This window comes from Agelaius phoeniceus, chromosome 3, assembly GCF_051311805.1.
Source record: "Agelaius phoeniceus isolate bAgePho1 chromosome 3, bAgePho1.hap1, whole genome shotgun sequence".
NCBI classification, from domain to species: Eukaryota; Metazoa; Chordata; class Aves; order Passeriformes; family Icteridae; genus Agelaius; species Agelaius phoeniceus.
In genome coordinates this window covers 112,434,309-112,456,350 of record NC_135267.1, presented here as the reverse complement: position 1 = coordinate 112,456,350, position 22,042 = coordinate 112,434,309, and the positions used below count along the sequence as shown (strand labels likewise).

Genomic DNA, 22,042 nt, shown 5'->3' with positions numbered 1-22,042 from the left:
CAGTAGAAAAGTAATGTTTTAATGCAGTTTTTAAAAAAATTCTTTGTTTATGATCTAAAGTAGAAATGACTCCTGTGTATGATTTGGAAACACTGCATGTTTTCTACTTATTCTGCAGTCTCAGTTTTTAGGGCAGCATAGGACAGCCAGAACTGAGCTCCTGCACTCCAGACAGATGACATGCTTGGTGGATGGCTTTTTTAATTGGCCTTTCCATCAATAAGAACTATTACAACAGCCATAAAATAATGGCCTTATTAATATTCACAAGGTCTGAGAAAATCAAATTATCTCAGTAGAATGTTTTTTATCTTTCAAATGGAAATAATCAATCTGCTGCCAACTGTAGCTGTCAAAATATGAAGATTTTAAGTTAGGTTAGATTTTATGTTTTTAAATTACTGATTTTCCCCATGATTTTAATGGTTTTATCTCAATTTGTTGCTTTCTAATGAATAAAGAAAAAATACTTTTAATTTTATCTCCCCTCTCAATGTAGAAGTATTGGGAATACCAGTTTAACCTCCATGGTTTTGCTGGGAGACTTGCTTTGTGTCTGAGATGCTCCTAGCTTCTACTGGCAGCTTTTTAATGAGCAGGGCAATCATGTCATCAGCTCCATCAGCTAGGGAGAATATGTTAGCTAAGATGTCTTAAATGAGACACAAGACTGAGATAAATATAAACTTTCCTGTTGCCAGTTAAAATGTTCTCAGTCTGTCAAAATCCTCCTGCTTATCCAGTCAGCACTGGTTGGTGACAGTTTTCCTTGAACCCTGCTCTCCCCTCTTTTCTGACAGGAGAGCAAATTCCTTCATGCCTGTCTGTGTGTGTGTCCCTGTGCGTGGCAGGGCGAGCAGTGCCAAGGAAAACAGACCAAGGAGCATGTGTGAGGCCTTGCAGAGCAGCTTGGGGCTCAGAACACAAAGGAACAAGCAGGAGAAAAATGGCACTGGTGGCACAGAGGCTCCTTCTTTGTGGCCTTCAGCCAGGTCTGCTCAGAGAGATGGATTTAAAGGGCTTTGAACCAAGGCTTCCTTTAAAGATCACACTGATAGATAAGAAAATTGGGTTTTCCATGTGTATTTAAAAAAAAGAAATGGTTGCCAAAACCTGTATTGACCAAAATCTACTGTAGTGCTGTTGATACCTGATCCCCTTGGGAGTCAGGAGGACATCAAGGCTCTGAATCTTCACATTGCTTTTCCCCTTTAATCAGAATATATTCTACAGATACTGATGGCTACACTGAGTCCATATTCTTACTCCCTGTATCTCATCCATCAGACATCTTATGCACCATTTTGTTTTATTTTGCAGACTGTAAGCTCTTGTGTCACAGATGGATTTAAAGGGCTTTAAACCAAGGCTTCCTTTAAAGATCACACTGATAGATAAGAAAATTGGGTTTTCCCTGTGTGTTCTGTTTTAAATGACAAAACAATTGAAACGGTTGCCAAAACCTGTATTGACCAAAATCTACTGTAGTGCTGTTGATACCTGATCCCCTTGGGAGTCAGGAGGTCATCAAGACTCTGAATCTTCACATTGCTTTTCCCCTTTAATCAAAATATATTCCACAGATACTGATGGCTACACTGAGTCCATGTTCTTACTCCCTGTATCTCATCCATCAGACATCTTATGCACCATTTTGTTTTATTTTGCAGACTGTAAGCTCTTGTGTCAGAGGCTTGTCACACAAGGTAATGTGTTGGGAAGAGATGCCAAAAGAAATCAGCAGCATCTCGTCTCTATTCTTTAAAGATTATTTTAGTTAATAAATACATTCTTCTGCAATGATAAGGTTGCTCATCTAAATACTGCTTAATTTGTTTAATTGTGGGGAAAGCAGGGAAAAATCCATCTGTACAAATCAGTGAAAGGGAATCTTATGATTGGTATAATCTCTAAAATTAAATTGGATAATGTCTGCATAATGATAGGATTTGCATGGCTCTTTAGACCTCCTGCCTTTGAATAAGTTCTGATGTAATTACTCTATTTTTCTGCTTTGTGGCACTGCCAGAACTCAAATTTCTTTTTGTTATTTCAACTTATGGTTAAAGTGTCTGGGTCTTAAGGAAGAGTTACTTAGTTTTTAGAGGAATTATCTAGGTTTTTTTGGTTACAAATGTTGCCAAAGACTGAGTACTTGGATTTAAAGCTGTGTCTAGCTGGACACGTGTGTTTGCACTTGGCTACATTGTTTCTTTCTGCTTCTTTTTAATCAACACATTGAAACAGTATAAATTGCTGTCTGTAAATGATGAATCTGGGAATGCTCATGTTTTAGATGGTTTTAAATTAAGCTTTTGCTTTGCTATTAAACACATTTGATTTATATATTAAATATAGCTGTGATTGTGAAGTGGGCATTTCAGGCCATCAGAGGGGGGCTGTGAACAGTTTGGGTTAATTGTGGCCACCTGATTTCTATATTAAATATAGTTGTGATTGTGAAGTGGGCATTTCAGGCCATCAGAGGGGGGCTGTGAACAGCTGGGGTGAATTGTGGCCACCTGATTTATATATTAAATATAGTTGTGATTGTGAAGTGGGCATTTCAGGCCATCAGAGGGGGGCTGTGAACAGCTGGGGTTAATTGTGGCCACCTGACTTCAGTAAAGGGAGGCTTTGCCCAGCACCTGATGCTAATTTGGGTAATAAAGCAGAATTTCTGTGCTTGGAGTTGGTTCCTTGCAGGGGGAAGGTACAGCTAAGGTGTGTGGTGCTGAGCTGTGCCATTTACTCCTCCCTGAGCTTTGGGAGGAGAACAGAACAGGAGCAGAACAGTTTTCTCTTTGTTCCTGAGAGGGTTTCATTTCCTCGTGCTGAGCTCCTGTGGATTGCTGGGCAGGGAAAGGTATGTGCATCCTGTTTGTGGGAATTCTGTGTGCTCTTGGTGTGAGAGGAGTGAAAAGTTTCTTTGGAGCTGAACTGGGGGACTTTTCCCTCTGTTTGTTTAGTTTTGCTAACAAAAGATGCCTGATAAAACGCTGTCCCTGCTGTGAGGGGATGAGGGGTGACACTCGGTGGATGAGGGACTTTTAGCAGAAAGTGGCATTAGAGAAGCACTCTCTGAAATGCTTTGGCTCCTGGCCCTGGTGTTACCGACCAAAATGGTTGCAAGAGTGAGGTGAGAATGGTGGCTGTGCCTGAAGTGTTTAATGGCCTTTTGGAAACACCGTGGTGGTGGGCTCTTAATTTGGCAGCCTGGGAATTGTAACGGGGAACGTTGTGACAGAGCCAGGATTAATTTCTCTTCCTTGTGTCCCTCTGTCCATGCTTTGGTTGGCACTTGGGCGTTGCAGGGGAATGGAGCTGCCTTTCTGTTCACTGAAGAGCTGATCAAAAGGAGAAGAAATGCACGCAGCTCACCTCTGTCCCGGTGCTTTACAGGGACAGCTTGCCTCAGGTGCAGCTATTTTAAAAGAGGAGAAGCTGTGAAATTGGACCATGTAAAAATGATAGTAAAAAAAAAACTTACACAAACCAGTTGGATTATAGATTTCTGCTTAGACAACAAGAAAATGTTATTTGCTGGAGAGCTGTTTGCAGAAACAGACGATTTAAAATGCTCGTTTGAACTTGTTTTCTTCATGCACTTCAAATAGTGCAGCCCAACTCTCCCTGCAGGTGATGCGTGATTCCACTTTGCAGTAATTGCCATGAAGGGCTGAAATGACCTACAGCTGGGTTTGTTAATGATCAAAGGTCTTGGCTCCTTTTGTGATCCCAGCTGTGATGCCCTCAGGGTGTCCAAAATGGAGCTCCATTTTCCCCTTGAAATCTTCAACAACTCCCATCTTCTGTAGCAGCCTGCACACTTTCCTCCTAAGATTTCTAAATAATTTCCTAAACTGGAAACTTCTCTTTAAAAACTTAGACCTGTAACTAAAAAGAGCCAAATGAGATAAACTAATGAGTTGCTGTGACTCTGCAGCCTGATCTAATGATGTGAAAAGGTGCTATTAATAGTTAATGTTCTTCATCTTGAATGGTTTAAATATTTGGTGAAATCCCGTATTTAGAACAATCACATCATAACAGGAGATGATTTAAATGGAGTTTGTGTAGGCAGCTACTTTTCTCAGGAAATTCTTGTGAAGTTGTGTGCCCTTGTTTTGTACTGCAGTAGGAAATTAGGCATCTGAGAACTTGAAATAATTAACTTTTAAATGGCCACATGTGTTGCTAAACAGCTTGAGATAGAAATGCTGCTGGGGCAGCCTCCACTCTGGGCACATGAGCAACTTGGTTTGCATTGAAGGAACAATTTCTCTTTCATATCTGCCCTGGAGGGGTTGCTGCAAATGGAACTTTTCCATGACTTGTGAGTCATGTCACAGATGCCATTCCTTGGAGTATTAATTTTCCCCTGTTTTCCTTTATTGTTAAATATTTATGTTAACAGGAGAGGCCTTTCACAATGTCCCACTGTGGGAGGTCTGTGAGGTAAAAGCAGTCCCTGGCCTGTAAGTTGGTGTCTTGCTCATTTCCTAGGCTTGCAAAGGTGAAATGGATTCTTCAACTCCATTTTTGCTCATATTTTAAGACTAGCAGGCATTTTCCAGCAATCTAATCCAGGAAGTGGTTTTGAAGCTCTGGAGGCTGAAACTGCCACCGAGCAGCCTAATGCATCCTCCTGCCAAAGCCGAGCTGGGCAGCAGGTGAGGTTTGCTCAGTGTTTCTGTGGGGTTTGTCTGGTTTAATGCTGAGCTCATACACAAATTGAGGAGGGCAGCAGAACAATAAAGCTGTGTCAGCACAGTTCTGCTGCTGCTGACTGGAAGGAGACACATGGGAGCAGAGGGAAGGGTCCTCCACTTACACAAATCCAGTGAGGAGGGACAGGAATTGTTCTGGCTCAGGCCTTATTTTCTCTGACTAGACTGAAGTCCTCTGCTTTCCTTTGGCAACTATGTTTTTTGGCAAGCAAAAAGGCTCTTTTCTCATAAATTGCTTTTCTTGGAATTGTCAGTTTACTTACTCAATTTTAAACATTTTTTGCTGGAAATATTTGGAAATAACTTTCATTAGTTGTGTGAGAAATCTCCATTTATTTCTCTACTTTTTATCTGAGATTTTGGTATTTAAATCTGAAGTTTTATGCTGATAATGTCAGCATCTTGTAACATCAGCAGTTAGTGGGAAATCAGCAAAAATTAAAATGAGGGTTTAAAATTACACATCTTTGTCACGCTGGTGTCAGGTTCTTTATTTTTAAACAACACTGAAATCTGATTCTCATTGAAGGACGTTATATTTTAGCTGAAATCATAATGCAGTTTTAAAATCTGAGACTTCATGCTAATGAAAGAAGCAACAGGACTATTTGTAGGTGATTTGTTTTTGGTTTTGGGGTTTTTTTAGGGAATATTTAATTTGCATAAATCCAAGGTAAAATTTGCAGAATGTTTCTGGTTAAAACCAGGCACAAAAAAAAGTTCTCTAAGAGCCATCAATTGGAGTGCTTCAGTAACTCATATAAAGTGGTACCACTCATAAATAAGAGGTCAGCCTCTATCTTGGCTGCAATGCTGAAAGAGCTTTACTAACTTGCATCATTATGAATTTTTGGCTGAAAAACTTTAGAGTAAGAACTCTTTTTGTGGAGATTGTGTTCATTTTGAAGTCTCATTCTTTTGTGTTTCATGAAACAAAATCACAAAATTTGTCTTCTGATGTAAGTGTTAACTGAGCAGTTCATCATAGTGAAGGAGTTTGAGTTAGGATTTGTAAAAAGTTATGATTTGTAAGAAGATCACTTAGATTTTTTTTTCTGTATGTATTTGGGTGAAGATTTAGTAGTGAAACTCACTTTGTATGTCAGTTAAGGTGTTTTGAATATCTGCTTTTGCTTGGCAATATTGCTGCTCATTGTGTTCAGAAGTTTATTTACTGTGTTCAGCTTGATGTGTTCAGAAGTTTATTTACTTGGTTCTGTTGTGTTGCTTGTTTGGGTGGGTTTTTTTGTTTTGTCACCTAATTTCTGCCTTTGAGATGCAAATAGGAGAAGGCACCCCTGGTGATGGATCCTAGAAGTGTCCTACTTACCCACAGAGCTGTGTTTCTGAGAGGTTTCTACCTCCACATGGGAGGTGGGGACGCTCCAGCAGTGTCACTGCTGGCAAAAATCCCTTTCACCATGTCACTTCAATTGCACTGTGCAGAGAGTGCTGCTGATGGGGACTTGTCCTACTCCATTTTCCCTGCTTGCCTGGAGGTGTTACACAGGGCCCACAAGGGCAGCAAAAATCCCTTCTATCTTTTCCCTTTGAGCAGGAAAAATGCCTTTCTGATGTGGGTGGAGGGAGAGTGGGTGGTTCTCCTTGGCTGGTTAGGAAACACTGCTTTTATGTAATCTCTTTTCACACTCCAGCCATGTGTGGAAAATAAAGTTTGGGTGTGGACATAATATCTTTCCATTAAGAGAACCTGGGAATTCAGTGGCTGCCATAGGGCTGGCATGGGACTGTGTTGGGTAAATGGAAGACACAGCTCAGGAGGAGTTTTTGCCTTGTGCAGTCTAAAGGAAACACTGAAAAATGAGAGCCCATGCTCTTAAACCTAGTGCCCTTCCCCAGAAACTGAAACCTCTGTCTCTGGGGCTGGAAAGCGTTCAAAAGATTTTAAATGTGGAATTTTTGGTAGAGATTGCAGCTGGCCTTTGGACAGGAAGGGAGCAGCACCTTTCAGGGATGACTTGTGTGTTTTCCCCTTCACCTCCTTGCCCCTCAGTGGACTCTGCTGTGTTTGTTTGCCCTTCCTCCTGCCTTGGTGTTGGTTTCCCTGGAAGGCCCTTTTCTGTTGGGCTGTCAGGGTTTCTGTTCACAACCTGGTCCCATCAGGTCCATCCTGCCTTTTCTCCTGCCCCAAAGCACAGACCCCTTCCGGTACATCTGGGATGATGTGGAGGAGGGAGAGTGTGTGGTTTCAGGAGAGGTGTGGGCTGAGGAGCAGTCTCTGCTGTGGAAAGGATCCTGGTGAGCCAAGCACTGCTGGAACAAAGGGCCTGCAGTGAGTGGCACTTGGTGTAGCAGTTCTGTGACTCTGCCACGTACCCATCAGTTGTCCTCCAGTGTGGTTTTTGTCCTTTAAAGCTTTGCCACCATTGAGCTGGGACAGTGCTTTAACATGCTCTAAATTTGGAATTGAGGTTTCTCTCTATGTGGTCCTTAATGGAAAGATGTCATTTTTAGAAAACTGAGCAGAAATGCCTTTGGCCCAGCAGGAATTGAGGACCCTTCTGAATACCAAGTCCTACACTCAGCTTTATTTCTTACTCTGTTTTCTGTTGTCTTCAGGTGATACTTATAATCCATGAAATCCAGCAAGAGAGAAATGTTCTGTGAAGCAAACCCAATGACTGTATAGTGTGACAGGAAATGCAGGTTGTGAGGATTTTTGGAACATTGCTGTTGGGATTAACTTGAATAAGCCAGACAGGTCATGAGTGTCTGCAAATGGCATCACTTCTACACAAGTCATGGTTTAGTGCCAAAACACAGCTTAAATTAATGCCCTGCCTGACTGTTATTATATATGTGCTGCTGCAACTACCATATTTCTTACCTCTTGCCTTTCATCTTTTAAAATCAATTGTTTCTATTATTCTTTGCTTTTAATAATAATAAAAAAAAGGCCAAAAATATCCCCACCTCTTTTTCAGTACTTGATTTTGTCCAGGCACATAGCAAAATTAAAGATTGTTGGTGTCTGTACTGAGAATGAAAATCTAAGTGCTTTAATATATTTTTTTCTCCACTAATGCAATTGATGTAAATTGCAAATATTCTTTACCAGCCTCAATGTGAAAACTTTATGCACTTTTCAGGATGAAATAAATTTGCCTAAGTGGTGGTATTCTCACATCAATGTCAAGCCAACAGGCCATGATGGACCTGGGAAAAACACTGCTGCTGGCACAGAAATCCAGAGAAGGACTGGTTTGGCTTTGCCCGTTTCCTCATGATGGCTGGTGCTGCAGCTTTGAGTGGAAAGTGGAGAACTGGATTTGTCTTGGGAGATGTTGGGCTTAAAGCAAACTCAGCAAAGCCAAATACATTCCTTGGATCATGCCAAATAAGGCTTTAAAAATAACAGCTTCCTCTGGGGGCTTGTCTGTATAACACCAAAAGGAAAAGAGTAAAGCCATAAGGCAGCCAGTATGGCTGTGCCTGAGGAGTGCTGTGTTTGTGGGATGTTTCAGAGCTTGCTTTAGTCATTGAACTTTCACCAGTGTTTGATGGAGTTTGTTGGGGCTGCTCTCACACAAGTGTGGGGGTGTGAGGAGACCTTGGGTGGGGAGAGCTAAGTAAGTGTGCCCCTGGCAATGGCAGCAGTGGCTGCCCAGTAGTGTGCAAGGGAATGAAAATAAGAGTAGCTGCCAAGGTGTGTCTCACCCTATGGCTGGCCACTGGCTTGGAGGGTGGAGATCCCTCAGTACAGATCCCATTGTGAATGGGGAAATCTGGGTGTGGGCTCTCCCAAATCACCTGGCTCTGCTGATGGTGTTCCCTGGTTCTCTTGGGTGTTGGCTGTCGATCTGTTGGGTTTACTGGGAACTGACTCCTTGAGTGCTTTCTCCCCTCTTCACCCTGGCCCTTCTTTCTGCTGAGGTTATTTGTTTGTTTTTCAGATGAGACCCTTTTTGCTCTTCCTGCTACACCTGCGCCTCTGATGCACTCCTCTGCAGGCAAGTTCTTTCTGCTCCCCTTTGTCTGAGTACCTCCTGCCTTTCTGACCTCATTAACCCTTTCCCACTAGTCTGCTTCTACTAAAAGTCAGCATGGGTCCAAGAATAGCCTCTGTCACATTTTTCAGTTTGGACTTTTTGGTTGATCTATTCCAGATTTTAATATGTATTCATTTGTTAACATTGTAAACTGTTTTATAAACAAGAATCCAGCCATCTGAGAATTCTTGGACCCTTGATGTAGGAGAGAAGTTGGTACTGTTAACAGGTTAATACCTCAGAGCATAGTTGCTTTACTGATTTAGCAGAAAGATTTAATCTATGGTAACTTTCTGCAGTATTTTAAAGAAGTAAAATTTCCACCTGTAGTATTGATTTAGTGGTTTTTATTAAGTACACCATCCACAAATTTAAAAAAAGGTGTCAAAAAAAGGCTTTGCTGGCACATGTTTGTGCAATATGTTTATGCCCAAGCATCCACACACCCCCTGTCTCTGTCTGCCCTTGCCACCCTCCTGTTCTGGCTTTGTTAATATTGCCCCTGTACTGTCTGACATCTTCAGCTTTACTGAGATCTTTGCACTGCATAAAGTTGCTGCTCCTTGAGCCTCTCGCTCACTTCTCTGCTAGAAGTGAAGTAGAGTAGCTTTAAGTGATAGTGTGTGTTAATGGCTCATAGTATCCACGCTAGAGCTTGGGAGAGCCTTTTAGTAGCTAAAATCATGTGAACCTGTTGAAAGTTTGCACTGACTTTAAGAGCACTTGCATTCTCTAACTTTCCTTTCTATCCATGGTCACAGAAAAAGTTATGGACTTGCAGGAGCAGCCAGGTAGCACTAAGGCGCTGGGGCAAGAGGATTTTACTGCAGTCCCGCTTGAGCCTGCTCCTTCTCTTCCCTCCTTCTCTCCTCTCTCAGCTGATCCCTTTAAAGAGCACGCAGCCTTTGGTACCCTCTCAGATGGATTTCCTGCAAGAGGCACTTACAAAGAGGGCTCCAGTGAGGTTTATAAAGAACCTATGAAAAATGCCACAAACCCCTTTCTTGCAGAGGGAAATGAAAAAGACATTTCTGAGATGAAATACTCACAGCCCCCATTTGCTAAAGAAGCAGCAGCCATTTTATCTCCAGCTAAAGAAAAAATACAGCTAGAGGGCCCTGAAGAATTACCTAACCTGGAGAAAACACCTGCAGAGCAGCTGAAAATGTCTCCAGAGTCTCCCCAAGATATATTTGAAAGAAACGAAGAAGATCTCTTCTATAACAAAGACAAGTACAGAGGAGGTGGTGATCATGTTGAAAAAGGGGTGCTGAAAGAAGACCCTCTTAGGAGGGAAGAATATGCAGACTTCAAACCATTTGAGCCAATATGGGAAGTCAAAGGTGCTAGTCATGGACTGAGCAGCATGAGAGAGGATGTTGGAAGGAAGATAGATGCCAAGCTGGAGAGCAGTTTGGATGACAAGTATGGCGTGGGTAAGCTGACTGTGCAGAAGGATTACGAAAGAGACAGTGAAGGCAGTGCTGAAGAGCCCTCCTTCCCAAGCACCCCAGAAGCTGTAAAAGAACCTTACATCACTTGTACTAAATTTGACTCTTCTCCAAGTCCTGGTGGTAACAAAGGCAAATCTCTTTCTCCACTAGAGGAAGGCATTTCAGAAAATAGAACCGACGATGAGAAAAAGATTGCAGAACTGAAAGCTCAGACGGGCCCAGAGCAAGGTGATTTTGCTGCTGGAGCAGGTGGGCAGGAAGGGCAGGGAGCTGACGCTGCTAAAGCACAGGGGGTCCTGCCAGTGACACCTGACAGCACCACAAACATGCCCGAGGGTCTCACTCCTGACCTGGTGCAGGAGGCCTACGAGATGCACGATGCAGCCTGCACAAAGCTGGCTTACGAAACCAAGATCGATTTGGTGCAAACCTCGGAGGCGGCGCAGGAGACTCTGAAACCTGCGGCACAAATCTGCCCCTCCTTCGAAGGCTCGGAGGCCGCTCCGTCGCCCATATTGCCCGATATTGTTATGGAAGCACCGCTGAGCACCGGCGCTGCTGGGGCAGAGGCATCTGCTGTGCAGCTGGAAGCTTCCCCACTAGAAACATTTATGCCCACTGCCAAGTATGAGAATGTAAAAGAGGCTGAAAAACCTCCTGTATACCAAGAGGCAGTGAATGTCCCACTGACACAGGCCCAGGAAGCAAAGGAGACATTGGCGTTTAAGCAACCGGATGATGAGAGTAGCACCACTCCTGAAGATCTGGAGACTCCTTATATATCTATTGCATGTGACTTAATTAAGGGAACAAAGGTCTCTGGTGAATCTCCTTCTCCATCTTTCACAGAGTATTCAAAGACACCGGTAGCAGAAAGCATTTCTCAGGATGTGCCTGAAGACAAGGAACTAGATGGAACCCCGTCTCCACAGTTTGGAAAAGCTGGCCTGTTTAATAGCCAAATGATATCTGACTTTGCTGAGGAAGCAAGTGAAGATCCATCTCTCCTCTTAAAAAGTAAATCCACTGAGAGTATTGCAACTGATGAAGAACGTGAGGAGGAAGGACTGGTGGATTCAGTAGCTGCCACGGGCAAGCCTTATCTAGAGTCATTCCAACCCGAGCTGGACTCTTCCAAAATTGTTGCTGCTCCACCATCTGAGCCAATACCTGCAAAAATAGCCAAGGCAGATAAGATTCCTCTTCAAATGGAAGAGCTGGATGCTTTGGCTTATTCAGCTGATGTATCTGTTGCTATGGAACCAAAAACGGGAGATGACAAAGCTCTCTCACCCATGGAGTCTTCCCCAGTCTCAGTGGAAGAAGACTTTGTTATGTTAGGACATCCTAAAGCTGTTCCTGAGTTTGTGACAGAAGCCACTGACCAAGAAACGATGCACAAAGATGAAGACATCAGTAAGGTGATGCAGGGTGAGAAGCAGCTGCCTTGCCCAGAGCTGCCCTGTGATCTGTCTGTGAAGAATGTAGAAGTAAAAGCTGAGGAAGACAGCAATGCCTTGAAAAAGTCTTTGGAGGCTGTGGACAGAGAAGTGCCTGAAGTATCCACCATGTCCTTACCAGCCACAGATACCTCACCTTTATCTGCTGAAAAAGAGATAGTCAGTGTAGTAAAACCAGGAGCTTTTGAGAAGGAAGCTGAGAAAGAAGCTGCTTCTGTTAAAGAAAAGAAAAAACCTACTGCTGTATTTTCAGCAAAGCTGAATAAGTCTTCAGGTAATCTGTGTATGCTGTCTTGCAGTTTGCTGATCTGCATAATTCTTTAGCTAAACTTAAGCATGCCTTGACTTATTCTTTTTAAATCATTTTCTGTAAACTTCTCTGTAGGCCAAGGGTAACAGAAAATGTCAGTGCCTGCACTTGTACCTTTTTCATATTCTGATTGCTTTAGTACCTTTTTTCTGTTTATCAGGGATGGACTCAGCATCTCCAGGTTTCTCCTCCAGATCTGCTGCTCATTGTCTGTGGATGCAGAAATAAGTGACTGCCCACTGCAGGCCCTTCCATGGTTGTCCCCAGGCTGGGCATGGGGTGGCCTCCCAACCTCTGAATCTGGGGTGCTGTGTGCACATGATTTGAAGAGGCATTTCTTCCTTTTCATTAACAGTTCAGACATCAGAGTGTAAAACTCAGGAAAATACCCCTGCTGCTCCTGTGTGTGCCTGGAATCTGGAAAAGAGTCTGTGAATCTCCAGCCTGTGGTTTAAACAAAGGGTGAACATGAGGGAGCTTAGTGTGCAGGTTATACTGAAAAAGTGGTCATTAAGTTGAGTGTTCTGCAAACACTAAAATTGGTTTCTGTACAGCACGGGTATTAATTTCTGTTTATCTTTTCAGGTGGGCTTGCACTTCAGTATAGTTAATTTTTCTTACAGTAATGTGCAGTTATAGTATCAGGAAGTTGTAATCTTTTCTCTAAACTGAACACCTCGTGATTTCCCAGCTTTTTGTAGTCTAGAGGGGTATTTTGTTTTTTGATATTGCAGCACTCTGCTGCTACTTAAGCTTTGACCAGAAGCAAGCACACCAAAAAAAAAACACCTACTGCAGAAAGCACAGTGCTCTAAATAGAAAAGCAGGAGATAGTTTGACTCAGCAGCAGTACTGTATTTATGCAGTAGCTGCAGCCTACAGTTCATAAAATAGGATTACAGAATACCCTGAGTTAGAAGGGAACAGCAGGTGCATGTTGAAGTGAACATCAGTGTTGGTGCCATTGAAACAGGTTTGGGAAATAAGGTAAAGATGTATTTTTTTATATTTACCTTTGCCATTTCTCCTGTCTCACCTCCTCTATACGTACAGGTAAGGTAGAAAGGAGAGAGTTTTGCTTTTCCCTTGGCTTGGGATAAAACTTAATTGATAATCTGCATTGTTAAAACTCCTGGTGTGTTCTGTGAAGGCTCCTCAGGCCTCCGGCAGATAGACCTGTCTAGAGAGCAGCTGTATGTCTTGGGCTTCATGTCAAGGGGTTAATGGCTTGGAGCTCAGACTACTTAAAAAAAAAGCTAAAGCAAACCACTGCACTTAATAGAAGAGCTTTTGTGTTAGTTTTTCTAAAGGGAGACCTTTGGAAGGGTCTTTAATCGTTGATGCAGCAGGCTGGGGGTGGCAGCCCCTCCCTGTGGCCCTGAGGTGACACAGCTGCTGCTCTCCCATCTGTGGGAAGCTGCCCCAGAAGCTGCCCAGACCCAGCTGCCAGAGCAGAGAGGATTTGAGCAGTGCCATTGCTCTGCCATCCATGGCCCAGTGCAGGGACAGGGCCCAGCTCTGTCCTGTGTGCTGGGAGCTGCAGCCTCTCACTGTTGTGTTCACTCTGGAGAGCAGCTGCATTTTGCCTTTTTGACAGGCTATGTTGTTTGGGAAGAAATTTTTTTGCTTTACACCAGAGGAACACTTGCTTAAAGCTAAATAGATGAGAATACTGACTCAAAAATTGACCTTTTTTTCTGGATTTTTCTCCACACTCTGTTGTGTTGCAAAATACAGAACTGGACTTCTGAGACAAGCCACAAACAACATCAGTTGTCTGCTTTAAATACCACACTGCTTAGGCACAATTTCATTGAAGAACTAACAAGGAGGGATTGTTCATCACAAGGCCAAGTGCATTTGTGCATGTGTTTGGCCTTCTGAGTCTACCTTTGTTCTTTGGGTTTTTTTTTTCCTGCCCATCAGTGGAACTGAAATAGATTTCACTGTGTCTTAAGACTTGTGGAATTCAGCTGGTGTGATGGTGTGACTGATGCTTGTTAAAGCTTTAATCTGAGCTGCCTTACTGGTGCACTTAAATCCAAGGTTCTGGAATGCTTACTTAACAGTGCTGTTTTTTGGAAGCTAACCTAAATGCCAGTGTGTTGTAACTTCCCACAGCCCCAGTGGACTGTGGGGAGCTAACAGGGATTTTAAAAAGGTTGCAGATACTTCTTTAACTTATCCAGCTCACTGAAGCAAATGTAAAGCTTTGAAAAGTGTCCTGGGTAGAAGGAGGTTTGTTAAATGGTGCCTGGCACACCCTTGGGTAACCTGGACAGATTTAAGAAACACAAAAGCAAAAAATCCCAAACCCAGAACTGTATGTAAAACTGGAACAATTTTAAGGGCAAACAACTCCTGCAACACCAGCAATTTCTGCTGTCTTGAATACAGTGATTTTCCCCCCCCCCAAGTTTGTATTTCTCAGTAGCTGCTGTATTTGGCTTTGAGCAAACAGCCTCGCTTCTCTGTCCCCCTCCCTAGACTCAAACTGGCATTCCTGAGCTCCATCAGAGCACTGCCTCGTAAGCTGGGAGCTCCGAGGGCAGGTCCTGGGGGTGCAGGTGCTGCTGCCCAGCTCCCGCAGGAGGTGTGAGCACCAGGCATGGGGAGCCATGGATCAGGGCCAGCCTGTGGGACAGGGCTCTGATGCCATCTAGTGTTTGTCACCGCGGTGGGACCTCAGTGCCTGCCGGACAGGAAGGGATCCATCCAGGTTTGGAGAAATTCCCAACTCCTGAGATGAGTTTGAGAGGTGAAAGCTAAATATACACATTACCTATCCCAGCCCTTCTGTTGCATAGACTTTCTTCTCTCATACAGAGCATTATTAATCCTTCCCAAGCCCATGCTTTCCACAAACCTGGTTTTGATTGATGGGATGTGGAGGTTTTTATATTATTGATATTATTGAATTACAGACTCAAAACCTCTGGCCACAACAAAGTTATGTACTAAAATGGAAATTGGCAGTTTAAATCCCTCAGTGTGTCCATGCTGAGTATTACAAAAATATTTAGAAGTAACGTTGAGATCTTTACCATCAAGACACTCAGTTTCCCAGAACACCCTTGTTTTATGGTGGGTTTGACCACAAGCTCTGTAGACATTCCCTTCAGATTAAATCTAACTGGTTATTTGCTTTCATTACAGGCACTCAGAAATGCAGCTAATTAATTATATTTTACATTTCCTGGATTTTCTTGGAGGGGCAAATACAAAGGTGAAGCCCAGGTGGGAAATGTGCTTTGAGAGGGTGGTACTAATGCTGAATCTTTGTTTTTTCTCCTACAACATGGGGGCAGAAACCAAATACTTCCTGTGATGCTGTAATAGAAACCAGGTCATTGCAGTTGTGTGAATCTTAAAGGACATGAGAAGTTCTGCCTGATACCAGCTGTACCCACTTGGGGGATTTCTGTTATTTTCTGTGTTTGTGGTGAGTTAAATGGCACCACTCAGCAGATAGATGTTTGGGTTTGCTTGTTGTTTTTCACTGGAGAAAAAATGCCTTGGAACATCTCTGAGTTTCTTTCAGAAGCAGATTGGTAAAATTCCATTTAATTCACCAAAAAATATCTCGATTTAATTTCATCTCATTGTACTCTTAGATTTTTTGCTTGTTCAGGTCATCTTTTATGCTACCAGGTAAATAGTAATAAATGAAGAGTTCCAGAGGGAAGAGAATTTGCAGAGGAGGAGGAGGAATGAGGGAAAAAACCAAACCCAATGAGTGACATTTTTCTGAAGGAAGGACACAGAGCTGCTGTGTTTTATTAGAGCTCTTGTGCCCCTGTAGAGAGGCAAAGACTTGTGCCAAAGCCTGAGGAAGTTCCTTCAGAGTGGCACAATTAGGGAGAAAATGGAGTATTTGGGCCAAGTTGCCAACTCTGCCAGGTAGGCACCAGCACAGAGGGATCTGCAGGGCTGTTCTCAGTGCCCTACTCAGGGTGTTCAATGTGTGAGTAGGGAGTGAGTAAAGCACTCACCCTGCCAGGGAGGGCTCCATGGAGCTGGGGTGTGCCATGACACGTGTCCAGAACTGATTGTGTCTGACTTCTCTGGGGGACCTGATAATGGCACCTCCTCTGTACTTGGTGTTCAAACGTGCTCTAGGGGCAGGGCTGCAGTACCCCTGCTGAAAACAGAGCTCCTCCTGAGGTGTGCCACTGCTGGTGCTCAGGTTATGTGCAGAGTAGGGGCCCCTCTTGCCTGAGATGGGCTCATTCTGGGTGTGTTTGCATGGAGGGGTGAGAATGAGCAACCGAGTATGCAGAGAGGCAAGAGGAGGATCTGGAGGCCAGGGAGGCACTCCTGGGGGCAGTGAGGGACACTGGAGATGGGACAAACAGGACTGGTGGTGCAGCTGCTCTGCTGTGGCCACAACAAACTCTGGTTAGAGTTGCATAAATGCACTATTTTAAGTATAAGATATAAAGAATATAAACATGAAATGAAGAAGCTTTAATTTGGTATCTTTGGACATTTGATAATTAATGGAAAGACCTTTGAAAGCACAATGTTTTTGGTAAATTTAGTGACAGTGCAGATATGGAGGGGGACTCAGGTTTTGGTGGTTTCCAGTTCAGCTTGAAGACAGACACAGATTCTCAGACATATTTTGTACTTTTATTTTTTTGTACAGTGCAACTTTTCACGTTTGCTTGCGCTGTGATGTTTGAATCTACACTCTCTACTTCCCTCCTATTTTGGATTTGTTTGGATTTACCTGTTGAAAATGGGACTGAAATGCACATCCTTGTATAAGTTAAAAAGAGATGTAACTGGTCTTGCTGTCAAAGGAGGCCTTAAATTTATGTAGCAGTTGAAGTCAAAACCAGGGGTTTTGGGTCTCTTTATAGTAATCTTTCTCAATGCAAGATTGTGCTACTGAAAAGTGAAACTGTCAATTTAAGGTCTGAATTGGGATCTCTAGCCCTCCTGGTCTCTACAGTATTTTCATGAAAACGTGGGAATGCCCTTTACTAGTTCTTAACAAAATGGTGTATTAGATTTTTAAGAGGCTTTGGAGCAGTCCTGGGAAGATTTTAGCTTCCTGTTGTTAGCTCCAGATTTTAAGAGGAAAATCCAAACTGGAAAAGAAATTGTGGGTTTTTTCAGCAGGGATGGAAACAAAATTGACATCAGGATTGCCACAGCTCTTCTCTTTCACATTTGGAGTTGTAGTTCACGTTCCTCTCCTGTTTGTGCTACACTTCCCAAATGTTACTTTCTGTATGTTGGTACTGCAAACTGTCAGGTTCCTGTTTTTATTTAAATGAAGGGAACAGTTAATTGTCAGGTCTGCAGCTGCCAACAGAGAATGCTGATGTAAAATTAAAAAGGGGAAGGTGTTTGCTGGTAGGAATTAGGTAAAGGGCTGAGTAACTTTTTCTGCAGCCTTCCTTAAGAGGAATAAATACGGCTGAGCAGCTCCTGGGGACTAAAGATACCAGCAAAAGGATTAATCGTGTTCTTCATGAGCCTCTGCTTTTGTTCCAGGCACAGAAAGGGTCCTTTTCTATTTCCCTTCACGCTGCTTGTTGTGAAGGGAGAAGTGTTACAAAGACGTCTCTGTTAGTCCTCCAGCAGGCAGACATTAGTTTACAGAAACCCGAGGGGAAGCCATACATCTGGGAGGTTTGTAAACGCCTTCGAACCTCTGTTTGAAAAGCAATCTATTTAAAGCTCGTCTGGTGACTACTTTTAGCCGGGCGGCGAAAAGCCGCTTAGCGCGGCCGGGCTCTGCAGCCCTCGCTGCCGTCCGTGCAGCGGGGCCGCCGTGCCGGAGGAGCCGCTCCCGCCGTGCCAGCGCTCCGTGCCGGGCGGAGCCGCTCCCGGGGCCGGGAGGAGCCGGTGCCGCCGTGCCGGAGGGGCCGGGAGGAGCCGTTCCCCCCGTGCCGCCGCTCCGTGCCGGGAGGAGCCGCTCCCCCCGTGCCGCCACTCCGGGCGCAGCGGGGCCGTGCGGTGCCAGCACTGCGTCAGCTCCACACCCCGTCAGCTGACCCGCTCCTGCAGCACCAGTGCAGCACCACTGCGGAGCCCGGGGAAGCCCATGGTTCCCTCCCTGGGCTGCAGGGCACTTCTCCCGCAGCTCTCCCCTCTTGGAATGCATAATTGATAATCCCAGCTGGAGAGATGGACAGTCAGCCGAGCAGTTGGAAGGATAAGGGTATTTATTCTTTCACCTTCTTTGCTTATTTTATTCCTTTGAGATGCCGCGGGTCGTTTTCAGCAAATGGTGTCTGTAGCATGTATTTATTTGATTGTGAAATGTAGCCGGAGGTGTGGAGTCTCTTTGTGCCACGTGCAGAATTAGAAAAGCTGCAGGCTAAAATGGGTAAAGAGGAGCAATGCAGAAGAATAAATACTTTATGTAGGTGAAACGGCTCGTGTGACACTGCAGATCTTTTCCAGTCCTACAGAGCATGTTAATGAAGGGCTTGTTTTGGTATGCACGGCACAAATACCAGCGTAGTCTCAGTTTAGTCCGTGCTGCTTGGAAATTTCGAGACTATTAATAATCTAACAATACTATCCATTAACTGTAAAACCCCACGTAATTTGCAGGTCATGTTTTAATATTTTTAAGAGGAGAAATTGCATGCAGACCACAGCAGGGTGGGGATATTTTCTCTAAAAATCTGTTTGAAATATACCCTTAATCCCATTTGCTCTGGATCTTTCATAATTCTGTCAAATTCTAGGTAAAACTGTGCCTGATTTTTCCGAATTTACAGCCATAATATTAAATTGTTTTAGGTAAATAAGTAGCTGACCTTAAATTAGTGTGGTGCTGACCTTTGTTCCTGTAAGCACCAATGGGAGATCTCCAGTGTAAATCTCTGTGGATCATTACATTAGTGCTCAGTGTGTTAGAGTTTAAGCCTTATTTGAATAAGTAATCTTCATACTTTACCAACAGGACAAGCTTTAAAAAAATTAATTATCTCTGGATACTTAAATATATTTTAAAGGGCCCTGTCGTGCTTGGTGCTTGTGACATTTTCCTCTTTTTTTGGGAATTATTGCTCAAAATCTGGGGTTTTTTACGTTCTACTTGGACAAAATTGCCATTGCTCTGAAATCCCTAGAATGCTTTTCCAGAACCTAAATATATACCAAAAAAAGTCCTGAAGGACTTTTTTTGATCCCTTGCCTCTGCAAAATCAGGTTCTTAAGGTTTAATCTTTTATTAAAGGGCTGGAAAATATCAGGAGAAATATGATGCAGTGTTTAGTAATATATTGTTGTTGACATGTAAGTAATTTAAATGTTCAAGGCTTCATATGTCAGGCCTGAATTCGTGGAGATGGGGAAAAAAGAAAGGAAAGGAGGGAAAAAAAATAAGAGGGCTGAGGTCAGAAGGTTTTGGTAAAAATTGGAAGGCAAGTTCCCTTTTTATGTCTTCAGGCCTAATTTTCAGGTTTCTTTTACAACCAGCCTGGCAGGGGTGGTGCTGATCTGAAAGCACATTTCCAACCCTGGAATTTGAGGCCTTGAGAATAATGGAGTCTGTTTTGGTTTAAAACCCCTGAATTTCCCATCCTGAGCAGAGATCAGATCTAAAAGAAAATGGAAGCAGAAATGAAAGGTTTGGGGGAAGCAGAAGACCCTGGTTCTTCTCCTGTTGCAGCTGCTGTTGAAGCCTGGTTTAGAGGGGGTTTTTTGTTTAGAACCAAGATGAAGATACTGTGTTTCACATTCTTCCTTTCTTAGGTCAGGCTCCAGTGGCATGGAAAATGATGGGTAAAGTTCAGGGACTGATTGCACTATTCATCCAGCCCCAAAATAAATATAGAAGCAAATATTGCAACATGCTTCTTTCCATGCTAAAAAATTACTAAAAGAAATTTTAAATCTAAAACCAGAGAAGAGCAAAAAGTACAATTTATAGTTGGACTTTGCAGCTGAAACACTACTTCCGAATGAATATAATCTTAAATTTAGATTTGGTGAATGTGTTGTAGTTGAGGAACAAGCATAATGCAAGTGGTGCAACCTCTGGCATTGATTAATACCTGTGGTATTGATCATCTAGAGATAGATAGGAGGAAACAGGTCTACCCTGGGAGCAGCATGATTTTAATTTTTAATGCTCTTGAAGATGGGCCCTATGGAGTAATTAGTACTAAAAGTAACATTTATTATTTAATTTTTAATGATTTCAAGGAATTTTCAGGTTTTAATGGCTGAATATTGATATGATGATATGGTGAACAGCACAGCTATACTTCCAGGTTATCGCAGCATTCTTTTCTAATTAATGAGCAGAAATCTATCTGAATTTTGGTTTAACTTAGTTAACTGATGCCAAAGATTGCATAGGCAACATTTATCATGAATAACTGGGGCTTTGGAATGGTTTTCCCAGTTGGTACATTGTGCACACATGCACGAGTATCTGGTCAAATAGAAATGAAAGGAAAACGTTGCTTTGGCTCATTAGGTAGTATTTGGGATTTTTTTTTTTTTTTGGGAGTGTGGTAGTGTTTGCCTTGTTCTAGTATGTACTTGTGAAACCTGTATCACTTCTTTTGTGGGGTTGTGGCGCAGATGTGCCAAGCCTGAGCTGTGCGTGGTGCAGCCTTGTTCTGTGCCCTCTGGCACCCAGCTGGAGCCACCTGCCCATGGCTCTGCTGGATGTGCTGCTCCACGGGGATGCCTTTGCCTGGGACAGGGACAGCTCTGTTGGTGGCAGTCCCACGTGCTTGGCACCACTTGCAGTCCTGCTGTCACCACCCAGTTTCTCCAGCCAGGAGCTGGTGTTGTTCCTGGCTTGCAAGGAGACACTCAAGGACCAAACTGGCTTCTGACGCATCTGATGAGGGTAAATGGAGGCTGCAATTTTGTGGCCCAGTCTCTGCTCCTGTTAGGATGTTAATCAGGATTTTGAATAATAACCCTGGTGCAAGAAGCCTTGAAAATGTCAAAGCCCAGGCTCTGGTGGTGCTCGACACACCAACCACTGGATGATTGATGGCTTCTCCTGGGGGTTGGGCAGTGTGGGGTCAGCACTCGGATTCTCTGCCCAGAGATCAGTAGAAACCCTCAAGATCACATCCTGTGTGAATATGAAAGTGGAAAAGGCCTCTCTGAGCAATTTGTGGTTGTGGATTTTCTGCCCAGCAGCTTTTCCTGCTCGGTGACAGATGGGACATTCATTGTGCTGCTGCCGCTCCTCAGCGCTGTGTCCCATTTCTCTATCGGCACAACGCTAGACTGAGCCATGAAAGGCTCTTCCCTGTGCCCCTCGCTGTTCCTAGGAGAACAGAAAGGATCCGCGCCTACCTCTCACGTCACAGAAAGGTTCCAGTGGAACAACGCCTGTAAATCGCACAGTGCTTTTTTCTCCCCTCCCCTTTGACACAGGCAGCCTTTCTTTGGCGCTGAAGCGCGGGGTCTGTTGGGCTGTAATGCCGGCTAGAGGGGACTTGTTGGTTGTTCATTGTGCAGCCGCATTGCGAGGGCTCAGGCGCAGGCGGCCATTGGCGGCTCTGCCATGGCAGCGGGCGGAGGTTGCGTAGCTCCGACCTCCGAGCGCCCTCGCAGGAAGTGGAAAGCGCCGGGAGCGGAGCCGTGCCAGGGCTGGGTGCTCGCAGCACGCTCAAGATGGATGCCAAAACGGGTTAGTTCCTTTTTCCTGCTTTTCTGTGCTACACCTGAGCTCGGCTCGATCGTAGGTCTCGCTTTTAATTGCTCTTTCTTAAAAAAATAAAAACCGAACTCAACCCCCCCAAAAATCAAGATAAGGTTGCTTGGTTCAGGGGTTTTTATAAAGAGGTTTATCAGGTTGAATATATCAGACCGCTTGTTTTTGTCATTAAAACCCGATATGACTTGCTCAGTTTTAAGTTAAATATCTGAAAGGAAAAGGCTTTAAAAAATACAGCGCCAAAGCGATCGCAGCACTTGCTTTAAAAGCAAAATGTAACTGGATGAGTTGTGCATGTAAGGCACGGATGGTACAAGACTATTTTTAGACGTGCCAAGTGACAGTTCGTGCTTACCAAATGTAGGCAGCTGTTCTTGTTTTAGAATAGGCCTGCAAGACATGCATTAATATTATTTATTT

General features: G+C 43.7%; 1 protein-coding gene across 5 annotated transcripts in view; it reads left to right on the top strand.

Moving 5' to 3' along the window:
* RTN4 (reticulon 4) overlaps positions 1–22,042 on the top strand; it is a 41,523-nt gene that overhangs the window by 5,765 nt on the left and 13,716 nt on the right. Inside the window, exons 2-3 of one of the 5 annotated variants that reach the window (XM_077176219.1) lie at positions 8,645–8,701; positions 9,619–11,928. The exons of 1 other annotated variant lie outside the window; for it this stretch is intronic. In XM_077176219.1, the coding sequence (XP_077032334.1) occupies positions 8,645–8,701; positions 9,619–11,928 (2,367 nt within the window). Of the gene's footprint in view, positions 1–8,644; positions 8,702–9,501; positions 11,929–17,915; positions 18,140–21,462; positions 21,596–22,042 lie in introns of those variants that run through there. 3 more of the 5 variants (XM_054630613.2, XM_054630614.2, XM_054630615.2) reach the window with 3 other exon arrangements.